The sequence below is a fragment of the Pholcus phalangioides genome, unplaced genomic scaffold (genome assembly GCF_987345545.1).
Source record: "Pholcus phalangioides strain wild (caught in Gottingen) unplaced genomic scaffold, Ppha-v1.0 ptg000013l_1, whole genome shotgun sequence".
Lineage (NCBI taxonomy): Eukaryota > Metazoa > Arthropoda > Arachnida > Araneae > Pholcidae > Pholcus > Pholcus phalangioides.
Genome location: NW_028301606.1, coordinates 34,146,363 through 34,163,882, shown reverse-complemented (window position 1 = coordinate 34,163,882; position 17,520 = coordinate 34,146,363). Strand labels below are relative to the sequence as shown.

General features: G+C 34.2%; 1 protein-coding gene and 1 long non-coding RNA gene across 2 annotated transcripts in view; one reads left to right on the top strand and one right to left on the bottom strand.

Annotated features, from left to right (window-relative positions):
- The window catches only part of LOC149078984 (uncharacterized), a 37,754-nt gene extending 36,380 nt beyond the window's left edge, over nucleotides 1–1,374 (bottom strand). Inside the window, exon 1 of the long non-coding RNA XR_016193870.1 lies at nucleotides 1,196–1,374. This is a non-coding gene — a long non-coding RNA (uncharacterized LOC149078984). The remainder of the gene's footprint in view (nucleotides 1–1,195) is intronic.
- LOC149078983 (cell adhesion molecule Dscam1-like) overlaps nucleotides 1–17,520 on the top strand; it is a 123,188-nt gene that overhangs the window by 9,765 nt on the left and 95,903 nt on the right. Inside the window, exon 2 of the mRNA XM_089241231.1 lies at nucleotides 15,316–15,642. Coding sequence (XP_089097357.1) covers nucleotides 15,316–15,642 — 327 coding nt within the window. The remainder of the gene's footprint in view (nucleotides 1–15,315; nucleotides 15,643–17,520) is intronic.

Here is a 17,520-nt window from a genome sequence, read left to right as displayed (position 1 = left end):
TTCTTTCTCAAAACACAAAAAATTACGAACTTTAAACTTTTATACAGCCTCTAAGTATTATAAGTCATATTCGCTAAAATCATCTTCATAATATGATAATATTAAAAATGAAAACTCGTTGTAATAATTACATAATTCCAGTAAAGCTGCTAAAGTGTTCCCGGATAGAAATTCGTATCTTAAAAACAGTACCTATTTTTAGATTCCATCGATAGCACAATATTTGCAGCTGTAAGAGGTGCTATTAAAGAAAACTGAAATATTAGTCAAAACTACTCGTTTATGACCCCCTCTTAAAAAATTGTGGTTTACTCTGTCAACTACGGTGATAAAATAGATATTTTTATTTCACATGCAGTGTATGTAGAATAACTTGCTGTATGTGGCTCATAAGGTCTGGGAATATCCATATGAGCCACATACAATTTATTGAATAAATACAAAAATTTGCTTTCGTATTTATTCAATAATTTTTTGACTAAAATGCGTTTTAGCCAAGTTTTGTGTATGCGACAATATCACTTTTTTATAATAAGTATTTTAATTCATCTATACATTATGTAACTATTTACGGAACTATCTAACGTGAATTTGATATCAGCTTATTCGTTTGGTGTAAATGTTAAAAGAAAATTCTCGAGAATATTTATATACTTTTTTCTTTGAAGTTCACTGGATTAGGTTTTTGGCTTGGAAATTCCTGTTGTGTTGGCGGAACTTATTGTTTGAAAAACTTGGTTTTGTGTGAATCAATGTTCCAAGTATTGCGAGAATAGAATAATAAATACCTCTACTATTCCATCATGCAATTTATACGGTATGTCAATTTTGTATTCGACCTGATAACGATCAGAGATAATAATATCGATATACCCATTCATATGTGAAACATTATAGATATCAGCTGTATAAAAATAAAATCACGGAATTTTCTCAGACAATTTTTTCTTTTGAGCAAGTCATAATATATTGAATTCATCAATTATATACTGTATATGGTTGGGAATAATGCGAAGAAAGTAGAGCAGAAAAGGGAAGATAAAAAAATGTCATATAAAGAGATAACTGAGAAGAATAAATGGCATAAGAGAAGAAAAAAAGAAGTTGGAAGGATTATGATTTGGGACACGATCCAAACTTTTTATGGAATAAATTCGCAGTGGGAGACCGCACCCTCTATGAAAATGGATCTTACCTCACATTTTTAAAACTTGAAGCTTCATAGGATTTGATTGCTTTTACTCGCATATTTGGGATGGCGTGAGACCAGTATTTTCTATCCTATTTCCTGGAAATCTCATTTCTTTCTGTCTTCCATCTTCTCAGGACGTGCAATTGAAAAAGAAAAAAAACCATCAGAAGAAAGAAAAAAAAGTAGAAAATTTATCTTTTCTTTTCTGTACCACTCAGCAAACGACACAAGAACAAGTGTTTCACGAAAAGACATCCGCAATACATTCCATTTCAGCGACTGGAGAATTGCCAGATTAGATTCCTGACTTAGCATCTGTTGAAGCATTTGTCGTTAGAACTTGCATTTCCCTTCCGAGAAAGTTCGGGGGGAGAAAACGGGAAATCGCTTTCTTTCCAGATAGGAAATAAAATAGGCGAATATAAGATGATGCAACACCCATTTACACTGTTGACGTTGTACTAGATATCTCTTCAGTTATATTCTCTTCCGGTAGCACGGGAGCACATTCCCAAAATTTTATTGATTTTTTTTTTTGTTCTCGCTACCAAGAGTATCTGGTTTTATTCATGCTCATAAAGAAAAAAATCAGTGCAATGCATAACGATCTGATCACATTTTCGACTGAGAAAGTGGACCATGAGAGAAAAGTAACTAATTTACCCTTCATAATGTTACCACGAAATAGCTGGGTACGAAATCAAAATATCAGTATTATCATTTCCTTTACTTTACCAAAGAAAAAAAATCATGACATTCCAATTCCATCAATAAGTGATTGTTATATTTTTTTTTCAATGATATCTCCGTGATCACACACACACACACACAACCGCGTGATCTTTCGCGATAATTTTGTTGAGGGGAAAAATATACTCTACCATTAATCCTCATAAATTCTAGATAATTTTTTTACAGAGTTGTTTTTCATTGATAACAAAAATACCCCTTATGATTTTGAAGAGGAGTGAGAAATTACTCCTTAGAACGAATTATATTTTCGAATAACACTTTCTGGGTCTATCCAACCATTTAAAATTGACTCGAAAGAATTATAAGTCCAATGGTTGCTAGTGATATACGAATTGACTCTAGGGCATTAACCCTCCGAGGATCACAGAAGTTTCACAAAATGGTTTGAAAAAAAACACTTCACCTTCAACAAAATGTTTTCAAAAGTGGCCAGCTAGAAAATGCTTTCCCCCCTTCTGCTCCGCACGACATCGAGGAAGGGGTGCTAGGGATTTGACTGAAGTGGCATTTGTGTAACGCCCACTTAATGCCTCTATTCTTTAGGCTGAACAATAGTGCACCTCTGGATTTTTGTCGAACCTGCTCAATCGTTCTGACAGAGTAGAGAGTTACTTACTCGTTCCGGTTTAACTATTCAGAAATATAGATGAGGGAAATATGCTGAAAAATTTGTATTTTAGGTGTTCTGCATATGAGATAATTTATAATTTAGGTGTTAAAAAATAAAGGAGGAAAAGTGTGTATAGACCTTGAACGTATAATTTATGTTTGATTTTTTTTTTTAGATCATCAATCTATTTTAGGGCTTCTTATCGCATCGGCTTCAGAAATGGGTCGTACACAAATCCATCTGAATTATAAATATACCTTATATTTGCTGTTCCACTAATTTCACAAATAATGAAAATCGAACATTTTGCTTGTATAGGTGTGTACAAACTTTTTTATAGGCGTTTGTATTGGTATTTAATATAGGCACTTTCAGATTCAAAATATAACTCTTCTAAAGTTGATCATTCTGTTGGATTTGTGTTACGGCTAAAAAAAGTAAAAAAAACTCCAATTTAATTTAATGCTATGTCATTTCCGTTTTCAAGACTCGAATTTTTTAGTTCGGCGTTTCTCAACCTTTCTGAACCCAAGGACCACTAAATTGTCTCATACAATTTTTCGGACCACATGTGTCCCCTATTACGGGACATCCTGTAATCTTTGTTCCGATTATTTTTTTTATACAATTTGTTCCTTTTTTTCAACGAGGCTTTATTTAAATTTTTAAATTTACTGAAGTCGTGAATGCGCGGACACGCATTCATGTTGCAAGGGGTACTATAGTTATTAAAATATAAAATTTAACTTTCTATACGGACATACTATGCCCAAAAATTCAACTAGAAAGTTGTTGCCCTGACTCTCCTTATGATGTCAAAAAATTCCCCGTTTCTAAGTGGAATATTCACTGAGATATTCGAATTAGAAAAATTAGGGAAAAATAGCATTGGAATGTGGGTAAACTGTTTTACCACATGGAAACGTGGAATTTGTTTTTGTTGGCTGCAGTATAGAGACAGACAGGGTACAACTTTTTAATTTGATTTTCGGGCACAGGGTGTCCGTATAAAAATTAATGTGTTTTATTTTAGTAACTAACAACCCTTTGAAACATGAATGACGTATCTGAGTAATGCTCGCTGATTGGATACTTTTTCCTTATTGGGAGTTATCCTCTAGTGACAACGTTCGCCAGTAAAATGCCGTGTATAGCGCTACCTGTGCTCCCCCACTCCGTATATATTGTATGGTAAATGCGGAAAATTCGGTTATTATGCATAATTCCAGGCCATTTTGACAAATTCATTAAATTTTCCGAATTTATCACATTTACCGGTGATAAATAGACAAATGCCGATGTTCAAGACAAAGAGTCAAACAGTCCGACTCTTTGTCTTGAACAGCGAGTAACTCCAGCTATAAAGATTATTTTGACTTTCCATTATTTGTCTCTGCTACTGAAGAAGGAACTTCATACAGTTCCGAAACGCATCTAGCTGTTGTTCTCTTTTAATTTTTGGTATGCTCACGTTGTTATCCCTAGTATATTGTCTCACCCAAAAGGTAATTCCAACAGTCTAAAGGTAGCGATAGCTAACATTACAAGATTGGTAATAATTTATATGTTTTTATCATTATAACATTATTTTCGTTTAATTCAATTCCTCCCATCAAGTACGGAAAAAAACTGATAAGTGGTTGAATTTGGGGATATTTCTGCATGATTTGTTCCATATTTATGTTATCAACAACATTCGGGAATTATGCGTAATCACTGATAAAAGTGATAAATGTAGGAAAATTAATTTACTTTATACCGACGCGATTGGTGATTACGCATAATAACTGGCGATTATGGGTAATCACTGATTTTTCATATTTACTGCAACATATACACATGAGTTCATACCATTCTCACAAAATGAATTTTGATAGCTTTTCAATGAAGTATTTTCTCTAACATACAGATGTGGGGTAAACGAAGTCTTGAAAATTATAATGAATATAAGAAAGACACCTGGAAGTAGCAATTATTAAATTTGCGAATTGAACCGATAGTAGAAAAATAAAAAAAATGAGAAAAAGTCCCCTTAAAAATACAGTAGGCTACAAAAATACAGTAAAATGTTCCGCATTGCAAGGCATTGAGAACTAGCGGCACATTTGCAATATTAATAATATTCTCGCATATTTATCGAGGATTTCTTGCATTAAGTTTGCACCAGTCCATATTACATCATTTATGTCTTCTTCTTACGACTCGGAAACGGATGATTTAGAAGATTCATTTTCTGAGCTTGATAAAAGCTCTTCTCTGTCGCTCAATTTTTTTTACTTTGTTTCAATATTGTCGCAAGTGAAAATGAAGGTGATGAAGCAGTCAATTGGTAATAGGCAACTGAATAACCGTTTTTGAGATAGTTTCTTATCAGGAAAGAAAAATTTTAGCTAACAATAAAAGGAGGTGAAAAAAAAAAAGAATTCCAACTCTCTTACTGTGGAAGAGGATTTAGAGGGGGAAGGAAAATCTTTATTTCTTTCACTTGCTGGTACTGACGTTAAGTGTCTTTCAAACTTGCTAGTACAATGAATTGGAATGTATTTTGTACAGATAATACGGGGTATTTATCTGTATTTTGAGAATGGTCTACTTATCTCAACGCAAAGCTAATAAACCTGAATAAATTCCTAAAAATGATGTTGAACCCTCCCCCCCCCCCCGTGAACTTCCGTATCTCTGCTCATGACTATGTGCAAGATTACAAGAAAAATAAATCTGAGATCAAAGGATCCACATATTGACCCTTTGTCACCGATGTTCAAATGATGAGAGAGACCTTTTTTTTTCAAAAGGAATTTCTCTATCACGAACGAAAAACTCCTTCTTTACGGTCACTTCTCTTTTACGGTTGCTGTTTTGTTCCGCAGGGTGTCCGCAAGAGAGGGGATTCACACTGTATTTCATTCATAAGAGGATGCAGGCGCTTCGAACGAGGGGGGGGGGATTTTCCTCCTCCACTCTCCGCCTATGATAATAGATTTATTTTTGGGGAAACGGAGGGTGGTAGGGGCATAGCGGCAGGGAGGCTGGGCCTGTGCACCGACCCCCACACCAAGCCCATTAAAAATTAGGAAAATTATACAGTGAAACTCCTCTAAGACAACAGGTTGGCCGCTGATCGCATACAGAGGTGGCCGCGAAATAGGGGTTATTTTTGTATTATGTCTATGGAGCCTATTTTCCGTTCAGAGAAGAACTTGCCGCAAAGGTAAGTTGGCCAGAGAATAGGGTTGGCCGCCTATGGAAGTTTCACTAGATTTATGTAAAAAAAATTGAAATATCAAAAGAAAATATTCTTTATATATTTACCAATTTCTGTTAATATAAATGCTTTTCGAAGGGTAGTAACTCAGAATTTCTCAGGAAGAAAAATTTTGTGCCCCCCCCCCCCGAAGTCTTTTATGCCTCTCCCGAAAGTTGATCCCGCATGCACCACTCGGTAGAGGCGACCAGTCCCCCCTGTTTCCGCTCATGATTTTATTGCTCTGCTATAGGTATTTAATTTTCAATTGCAACACACAATTATTGAAAGGTTGCGTAAAATTTCTATGATAAACACAACGTTTAATAAAAATTGGCGACATTGATAAATTGACAGAATGAAATATGCTACAGTCTATCAAGGCCTTTTAGAAGGAAATCTGTTTCCCTTTGTTGACGGGAATTATCTGATATCCAAGAATGCTTCTATTCCACGAGTTCCTAATACCTCCCCAACCCAAAGTAGTCTTCGTGATAATCCTCGAAGAAAACCGATGTCAAACAACACTCAATTGTTCATTTGTGTTCGTCTACGTATGAGTATTTGTGTTATCAATGTGTAGGAAGGTACATGCGCCCCGCAACTCTTCTTTTCCCGTGTCCTTTTATTTTAGAGATCTTCGAGTGAGGGGCAGTCTGAAAGATTAAAAATGGAGAAAGGAAAGGGGCGTATGACATGGCAGTATTAGTGTCCGGTGCAATACAAAAGATATGGGGGAAGGAACTGGTTTTCTCCGACGCAGATGTGCGTTCCTGGCACTTTCAAAACCATTTTTGGTGAACGCATATGTGAGTTGCTGCCCCTTTTGGTACACCAGAGTTTTGACTCACATATGCGTCGCGGCCCCTCAGCTGGTTAATCGTCGAAAACGGTGCATGTCGTAAACATTTATGCAGCTGCTATGAATCACTAACGTTTTTTTCACAAATTCCCATTTGTATTTTCCATGAATACACGCGCATTTTCGTTTGACTTCAGTCCAGACTCACTTATTAACATGAATTCAACACGTACTTATGAAACACGCCATTCAGTAGAATAGTGATAGTAATAAATAAAAGTACGTGTAAAAACGTCATGACTATTTCGGAAAATCACACTTTCATCTGTCCGAAGAGACGAAAACATCTTCCATTTTGGCGTTGCCATTGCCGTATCAGATTAAGAAAGGTTTGGGAGATATAAACACTCCATATCTGTTCTGAGACTCGCAGTTAGAAGAACATCTGTATCGGTCGGTATTGAATATGTAATAGGCATCAGGTGGCCAATCTTTTCTCACGAAAGGATGTCCTATTGTACGTGAGACACTTGAAATTGCTTTTCCCGGCTTTACCCAATAAGTTTGATTAAATTCTCGATGTCACACGCGGTGCTGCAGATGTCGGAATAAAATTCTTCCCTGGAATTCCGGAAACAAAGGACATCGATAAAAAAAAGCGAAGTCTTCCAACTTGGAGTTGCAAACATTTTATGTATGTATTACTTCACCTATAAACTACTTAATTTGAATTAAGAATGTCGTGTTATAAACAATGATTAAGGATTTTTTAAATAATCACTGCGGGCTTGAGCATGGTATTTCAGATCAATAAGAGACTCGCTTACTGTAACTAAAGCATGCGATTCAGAATTTCGATTTTTGCGAAGACTTTGTAAAAATCATTCGTGAATTAGGGGTAGAACAAAGGGGAACACAAAGTAAGGTGACTTGACTTCAGAGTAGGTTGCTTCCGAAGGAAATTCTTTCCGCAATTTAGTGTGCCAATCTCTTGGTGAGAGAGACATAAAGTAAGAATTGCCGTTGTTGTTCAGAAAAACCTATAAAAAGCTATATATCCCTGTCAAATTAGAATCACGTGAAAAAATTACCAGGATGAGAACAAAGGATGAATAACCAAATTTCGAAATTGATCAAATTTTTGCCAATGTAAATATACCATCATTTAATAATTACAAAAATTCATATGCTAAAAAACTGAAGACATAAATAGGGATATAATACAGCTTTAAAGAAATGTGTTAGTAAGTGCTGAAACAAAGAAAAAATAGCAACTACCCTGAAGTTATAATTTCCAATTCAAATTATTGTATGAAAAATTCTCATTTCTCTTGAATATTAATTACGCTACCAATAATTAAATATTAATATTTGCATTTTTATAGATTTTATAGCCGGTTCTTACTGTTTTCATAATTATCATTTTACCACTGGAGGATTATTAAAAAGTGTCATTTTCGAAAAATTACATTAATTATAAAATCATCCAGAAGTTATCTGGAAACCGCTGTGTGTATCTGAATTTTCAAATATATGAAACATATATTTGTGGGAGAACAGAATTAATTAGGATTAGAAAAAAAATTAAATTAGGAAAAAATATCAGAAAGCAATAAATACCTGGTATCTTCTTTCATTTTCATCAAAAATTAAGCTAGCAAAAAGAAAAGAAATCTCACTCATATTGATCTTTTTTGTCACAACACCGGTCACTTGACGGGCATTCAACTATGCGGAGAACAATTCAATTTCTGTTTGACACCATTAGTATAGTTTGTATATTTAAAACAGATGAAGGATCAATATTCATAGATTTTCTGGAATAAATCAGACATTATAATGAAATGAAATTGACATTGAATAACGATCACAATATCTAACATTTTCACTTTCCATTGAGAAAGTTAGCGCCCTCTATGGGTTCAACAGAGAACGAAAATAAAATAATTAGAAGTATAAACTCAAGACTACTTAGACACTTTGAGGCTAGTACCCAGTGTCATGTCAAGTTTTAACTTGGCAACACATATTTGCCATTCATTCCAAATGCATTCAGTTCATTCCATATTTCCATTTATTCCAGGTCCGACTGCCCATGTACGTTCAGCGCATACGAGCTCTACGATTGAGATTCTTTGTCTTTATAGTCTGGGTCACCCATCCGGGAAGTGAGAGGGCATGGGTTCAATTCCCTAAACGTGCAGTTGAATTTTCTTATTTTCCTAAATTCCTCTTCGCATCAGAAAGCTGTTGAAAACCATCGTATGGATAACGAAGAGAGACATCATCCTTAGATAAAAATATTAAATACACTTTGGTTGGTGTGTATTGATAGCTGTCGAGCAAAACGAATTGCTGAATTTGCGAAGTTGCTGAATTTTTTTGGTTGAAGCGGGGAACTTTAACATTGATTTTATGAGAGAATTCTTGGATTTAGAGGATCTTATTCGTTTAATGGGGGATGTCGTTTATCCGTATTCCGATTAAGTGAGGCCGACCGTACCTCTGCGAAAAAAAAAAAAGACAAAAACGAGTCGATTGTGGAACTCTCCACACTTCAGACAAAAATCACTGTCGTGTCAAATTGGAACCCCGTAAGTCTTTGGAAAGCGTAAGTTAACTAAACTGTTTGAACTAGACAAACACATGCTCCAAACTGAAAAGTTTTCGTTCAGAAATAAACCACAAAACTGTCTTTTTTTATCACGTTTATCATTTTTGTCACAGTATAATCACGCCAGGTTTACAGAATGGAAAAAAAAAAAGTGTTCTATTCCCAGTTAAAATAATAGCAATATGCTGAATAATTGAAAACTTTAGTTTGTTTCACTACAAATAAAAAAAAAGATCTACAGATATTTGTTCCGAAACATATATTGCTTTAGCGAAAATAGTTCGAAGTATGAAAAATGTTTGAAGTGGAAAAAATGGATCGAACATGGTTCTACAGGTGAATCCTTTTCTTATTATCATAGATTAACCAGATACTCTACGTTTCTTTTGTTCAACGTTTCCGAAAATATGATTTTAGCGCAACCACACGCAAACGACTCATCTAAAAAAATTACGATTTATTTATTTGTTTTCATGAAATTGAAATTTTCGATCTTGTCTAACACCATAATATACAATTTATATATCGTTCAACTCTCGCTTCTTCCTCTTCTCTTGTAAATTCTCATCGAAATAATACTGATCAAAACAAGTAGAGCATATGTTTTTCACTTCTCATTCACTTAATCCAAATAATTTGAAATTCGTACAGGAACAAGTCAAATCAGACGATGAAAAAAAAAAAAATTCATTAAAAAAAATAACTTGAGGGCCATGTTCTGAACGCATTGTACCAATCAATGAATCAATGGTGCGGGGTAGCTACGGCTACGGATTTTGTGAAACCCATACTCTTTATATGATGGTGAATTTAAACGAATACTTGTGATTGGAAAACGGTATAAAGTACTTACTCTGATAAAACCTGTGATGTGTGTCTTTTCACTCTCACTTTACTTCAAGTTTCCTTTTTTTTCTTTTTTTCCGTGTAATTATAACCTGAGGAGGCAACTGAGGTGGAAGTTGAGTGCACAGCAAACGGAAATATTTTTCACAGAATAACGAATTTTCGCAATAATATACTATCACGCCAAGCCAGAAGTCCCTTCTGTCGAAGATGAATAGACGGAACATTATATGGCTTTCTTGAAAGAGAAAGGTTCTCGACTCAACTCGTTCAGTAGTAAATTACTGTGTAGTGAGTGATATGACCGGAATTGGTGTTCGGCAAAGTAGTAGTATGCCATGCAAATATAATTACGAAAAACGTCTTTTTTTAAATTTTATTCGCCGTTCTTCAATAGTGAATTTCCGATCACAGTTTTAAAAAGGGAAAGAATTGAATTTTTTGCATAAAAAAGTACCAGATCAACAGGTCTTACTGTTGCGACTGATGTTAAGGCTGACGTGCAATTTCGAAGTACTTTCTATACATAAATGTCCTACCTAATTCAACCGTTTTTTTGCAAACTACAGCTCACTTGTACTAAGGTTCCACAACGGAATGTAACAACTTTGAAATTATTCTGATAAAATTTAATTGCTATGAGTATGTAAGAACGCATCGATAGGTTTAGCTCATTACGACACCTTTCATAGTGTTTGGTGACGCCCCTGGGTCCACACCGCGTAATTTCAGAACGACAACTCTCTCTATGGTGATGAGATTGGAGTTGTTTATTCTAATTAAAGGAAAGAGTTCATAGTGTGAGAAGCACAGTGGTAAGATATTCTTTCACCATCACGTCGATCACAAGGATTAGCAAAGGAAAATTGTTCCCCCATCGTAACTGGTGGTGCTTCAATATTTCCTCGCTAGAAGTCTCCTACCCCATGTATAACAGCCGTTACAAGCGTGACGTAGTGAGTTTTGATTGGTGGGAATCCTACAACGGGTGACATTCATTCTAACGTCAAAGAATTTACCATGCCACTGGCATGACGTGGTACATTCATTGGGACAAATTGAAAGTTCATTGGGATTTCTCTATAAGTGCTAGGCTGGCCGTCCACTGGAAGTGACTTAAGATTGATTCAATTGTACAGAACGGAGGAGTTCATCACATCCACTACAAACGAGCTTTACCGGTGACAGCAGTAGACGACTGACCAAATCCAAATCGCATGGAACTTTTTATTACGTGCGCAGGGACATTATGATTGTTTACTTTTTTTCGCGATACTCACTCCGTTATTTCTCTTTCGGCGAGTTTCTTTCTCTCCTCTTCCGCGTGAATGTTGAAATTTTATAATTGCATTTCATGGGTTGTGGTGCTCTTGCATCAGATGTCTCATGAAGTATGGAATAAATAAATACAGGTCCTCTAGATCCATTTCTCAAAAAAAATAAATACATTTTCCGATATTTTCTCAAGATTATTAACAAACACACTCGTATTCATTACACTCAATTCAGTAGCGTGTAAATGTCTCTTTAAGTGGACGACGTCAGACGCTCCTAGTTGTCTGACTGAATATCGGCTGTTGTCGCCTCCAGTAGACGATCAGTTTTTTTGAAGATCAAGGTAGATGAACCTTCCCCATTCCATTAAAACCTTTCGAGCTGCATTTTGCCAATTTCGTCTTCCATCTTTAGTAACTCTAATTTGCATTGGAAAAATGTATCAATTAATTTAAAAAACAAGAAAGAAACGAGAGTTAAAGAGAAAAAAAACTTAACTTTTGTATTGATGTTGATTATTTGATGATTAATTTATTTTATGTGCATTTCTATCATTTCAAAAGCAATATTAGACATTTTTTATTGTTTTAGAATCCAAAACAACATCATTCATATTCATTTGATGTCTCTCGTGAGTTAATTACCCATGCAAAGAAGAGAATAATTACAACGATGCATCGGCACGTGTCGTAGTATTGAAATGGAAACTGAAGTGACTTGGTACATTAATTTCATGATCACAGAAAACATATACAAAATGTGGGAGTCTCTTTTTTTTTCCATATTAGGTCGTTTATCGTTGTCTTTTATTCATTAGTATCTTCTCAAATAAATCGTGTTCCCATAACCTTCTGATCAATTTGTTTTCTGACAGAAACTCTTTTTTTTATTTCTTTTTGCTTTTTCCGTGTCTCTTCCCCGTTTTTAATGAATGCAACTATAAATGAGTGGTTAGTGGTAGTTGGAATATATATAATTATATTTTTTTAACCGGAAGATAAGTCTTTCTTTTCAAGTGATCCGCATGAAATACTTTGAAACAAAAAGTAGTAATCAATACATTAATACCATTTATACTTAGTATTTATTATAATCATTTATACTCGGCTAAAAATTTCCTGCCATCGAATTCGTTCATTTCGAGTGTCAGTGGTGTATATTTTTTTAATTTTATTTGGGAGGGGGGGTCGTTATTTTTTGAGATTGTAAACTGTTATGTAAAGAAATAATTTAGAACTTAAAGGATCGTAAATGGGAAAAAACAACTTTCGAAATGAAAAACAAAATCAGGTTTTAACAGTTTTTATTCGAATTATTACTTCTCCCGTACCTTCTGTTTTTCTTTATTAACTCATAGTTTCAAAAAATGACTACATAAATTAGATTGGAATATGTTTTCATTGGAATCCTCTTGATGTAGAGTATGCGCCATGGCGTCTGTCAGAACGTAATTTTATAACTCTCTTTACGCTTAATTTAAAAATTCAAAAATGAATAAATGCATTTTAATACAATATATTAAGAAATTATTAATGAGTCCTGAATCTAGAACATTCGAATATCCAAGCGAAATGATTTATTAATTATTTATTTATTTATTTATACAATATTGTTGGTCCTGGGGCCTCTGCAAGAGGATGCGATTGAATATGACAAAGATATTGTTTGATATTGGACTACAAACTAGTGATAGTGGGGGATTCGATAATAAAGCTTGGGAGTTTGTTTCATTCACCAATGGTATAAGGAAAGAAGCTGTATTTAAAACAGTCAATATATAGAAGCAAAAATAAGTTTTATTTTAAGGGAATGGCCGAGTCTTCGAGATATGTAGGATGGTTTGGCTAAGATACCAGAAGTATCCATGTTGGATTGACCATGACAAATTTTATATAGCAATGCTAATCGAGAAATGAGACGAAGAGTACAGAGAGGAAGGAGATGAAGTTCGTTTTTCAGTTCGGACACGGAAACAAAAGGTGACCAGCAATCGTGAACAAATCGGGTGGATTAATTTTGGATTGATTCGAGTTTGTCTATATTACTGGAGGTGTAGGGATTCCAGACTTTTCGGCGGGGGGGGGGGGGAGGGGAGTTATGATGATTAAAATGGACAAACTGTTTACGATGTTTTAGGAAAGCCTCCACTTAATTAAGTAATTGCACGTTGAAGCCAAGGTTGAAGAGTTTAAAGAGAAGTTTATCATGGGGGAATTTTATCAAAGGTTTTAGAGGAATCTAGGAAAAGAATATCAGTTTGTACGTTTTTATCAATGGCTCCATAGCGCTCGTGGATGAAGAGACCTATATTATCACGTTTCTGTGAAATATCATCCTATTAAAAACTCTTCAAGAAATTAATATTTGTTTGTAGAATGAAAAATGAATAGAACTTACATCAAATTTAAATGTTTATGATTGAAAATTGTGGAATATACTTTGAAAGAATATTTATTTTAGTATCTTAGATATTTTATCGCGATTCGACTTATGACGATGCATACGTCAGTATTCTGCGATCATTCCTAAACATAACATTGTGTATAACATTGTGTTATACGAACTATTAAATGACAAGAATAAAATTTGTCAAAACACATCCTCGTTTAACGAACTTATTTATTTTATACAAACGAAATATAAGACCAAAAGAGGCAAATTACCCAAAATAAATGGAAAACAAGATAAAAAAATTGACATATAAATAATTATTTTATTAAAATACACGCACATAATAAATACGAAACCTAAATATAACAACAACAACAACAGAAAGTAAATAAGATGGAATATTTTGATTAAATTATCTGCAGCGTAGTTTGAAATATTTGATTTTCTCGTATGATAAATGTGGTTGAAAATTGCTCATGAAGGGAAATAAATTTAATGCATGTATATATGGAACATGTGATGAATGGATTATTAGGCATAAAAATCAGTAATTGTACATAATCGCCAAAATCTTTTCGATAAGTTTGATAAATTTATCCCTTTTGCCGGCGATTATGCATCGTACCCAAACGTCGTTGGTAAATTTGATAAATTTAAAATATGTATATACGTAACAATAATTTGATAAAAGGGTGCGTAATATCAGGGTACGATCGCGAAATTTGTTAAATGAGAGTTAACTCGTGGTGCAAACGTAAAATTTGTTAAATAGGAGTTCTTTGTATAGTAGTCTGATTGTAGAATTCATTAAATAGGAATTTCTTATATTCGGGGTCTTATTGCATATACACAAAAAATGCATTATGTCGGGTTACATTGCATAATCTGTTTGATGATATATCATCATATAATCGAGGTGCGGTAGTAAAATTTGTTAAATATGATTTCTTTATATCGGGGTAAAATCGTAAATATTCTTTAATATGAGTTCGTTATATCAAGGCCCGATTTCAGAATTCCTCACATTGGGGTTATTTCGGGGATTTTCCGAAAAATTAGTTAAATCATAAATTCATTATATCCGTTTGAAACTTTGTCTTACATGTACTATGCTATGTTATTATACAGGATATCTGTATAATTAATCTTGTCACGGCACAATGGTGCTGATATTTACCAATCTGATATGATGATCATGCATAATTCCCCGCATTTGTGTTGAATTTAGAACGATTTATCATGCTTACGAACCGTGCTTGGTATTATGTATAATCGCCGGTGAAAGTGATAATTTTTAAGTATTTACCAATAGACAATTGGATATTATGCATAATCATTGGTAAGGTCGATAAATTTAGGATAGCTGATCAAATTTACCAAAATGGTCTGTTATTATGCACAGTAACCGGATTTTCCACATTTACTTTAATATATTTATTGACTGGTATGATTTTATCTCTATCAAATAATTTTTGATTTTAGCGATATATCAACTGAAAATGAAGTTTCCCAAACTTATATGAAGGCTATTTTTTAATCGCAATGTAACAAAATAATTTTATTTAAGAATACTTTTTGATTCTTTCAGGTGCATTATGCTCATCAAGGAAAGACAATCGGGGCCCCGTTTTCAAAAACGAGCCTCCGGCGAGCGTCGAGTTCTCGAACACAAGTGGATCCGAACTCAGATGCGTAGCGGACGGTTCACCATTCCCTAGAGTCATATGGAAAACGAGAGAAGGTGCTCAAGCAGCTGATGTCCCAGGTTTGCGTTACTTGAGGGCAGACGGAACACTTGTTTTCCCACCATTTCCGAGGACGGAATATCGTCAAGATGTTCACGACACGATTTACCAATGCGTTGCTACGAATGTCATTGGGACGATAACTAGTAGAGACGTACACGTGCGAGGAGGTCAGTGAAGTAAAACTTATTCAGTGTAAATTATAATCATAAACGCATAACATTTATTAAAAAAAATCATTGAAAGAATAAATAAATATTAATAAATTAATAAAATTTAAAAAAAAAACAATTTTTTTCAATGGATTGAATTTTGACCAATACAAATATTTATGTCGGAAAATTCAACTCTCACGTATCTCTTTAATTGCATTAAAATTGCAATATCGATAAATAATTTACAATTTGTACAATTAAATTGAATGATTGGAAAGTTTGTCCAAAAACTACAATCTCTAAAAAATACTCTGTAGTTATAGATAGGATTGCATAAAAAAAAAACAACACGAGTGTATGTTAGATCGGGTAATTTAAAAGGCAGGTACTTACAATTCACAGGGTGTCCTGTATGTCCTAAGTCGTTCTTATCTTCAGAAATCTCTCTGTACCAGAGTGAAAATATGTCACAAAATAAAAAAAAAATTAATGTCTATATCGATAGCCTGTGCTCAAAAACCCGAATTAGAAAGTTGTTGTCCTGTCTCTTCGGAAGCAAACAAAAGAATTTCATGTTTATAAGTGCATCATTCGTAATATAAACAAAATATGTCACAAAATAAAAAAAAAGTTAATGTCTATATCGATATCCTGTGCTCAAAAACCCGAATCAGAAAGTTGTTGTCCTGTCTCTTCTGAAGCAAACAAAAGAATTTCATGTTTATAAGTGCAACATTCGTTCGAAAATTGGACCAAACTTGGTAAAGAACAACATAAATTAACGGGCAATGCTCCTTTTTCCCTCATTTATGCTTTTCCTTCGCACATTTCCTCAGATTTTTCAATTCAAATACTTAGTGAATATTGCATTTTTGTTGCTCTCAGAAGAGAGGAGGGCACCAAATTTTAAGTTAAAAGTTAGAGGGCGAGGGGACCATATGATTTTTTTTTTGGGACACACTGTATTTTCACTCCCTAAACTAGTACAAAGGTATTTCTGAACAAAAGTTTGAGAATTTTTTGCATTGGAACCATACCTCTACGACGAACGGTTGATGAGATAAATGCCGAATTGGGACTTACGGAACTGTGATTAATCATACAAATATACCTGGTTTATTTAAATTTTGATTTGATTATGTAACTGATTGTGGAAGTACAGTAACATTTCACGAATAACAAAGCATTTGAAAGAGGGGAAAACAACGACTTCATTGCAGTTTTCTGAGTGCTAGATAAATGCAATTGCTTTCGCTATTGTGTTACAGGCTCTATACAACTATTCGATTTATTTATTTAAACTGCTGCAATTCTTTTATACTCTAGTTTTCTGAACTATAAATACCTCTACTGGGTATACGATTTCCTGCAGGCATACGGGCATGTTTCGATTTTGCTTGAGAGCAAACATTTCTTTTAAAACCGTCATGGCCGAACAGAGTACTTATTTCTGGTCGACGCAACCCGAATGACATTGGAAATAGACCATAACTGTGTAAACTTCCGTTACTCGGGATATTCTCGTTACATTTGGCATCCGTATTTTTGACAATTTGCTTGTTGTGGCCTTTATGTTTGTATTTATTTGTATAAAAATATTAACAAAAAGTGAATAAATTAAAGGTTAAACATTATTATCTTCCTTATAAAATACTGAACGCTTAGAATCCGCTAAGCTCGATTGAATGTAAAATAAAAATTTCTGGAAATTTTCTGGAATTCTTCTTTACGGGAAAAGTTAGACCGACGATAGCCACGTAAGTCGTTGTAGAATTATGTGAGGTACAAATGTTACAAAATGCATACATGAAAAATATATTACATACACAAAATATTATTTTATCGGGACCAAAACTTAGGAAATACACGTTTCTCTCCCCCTCTTACTATAGC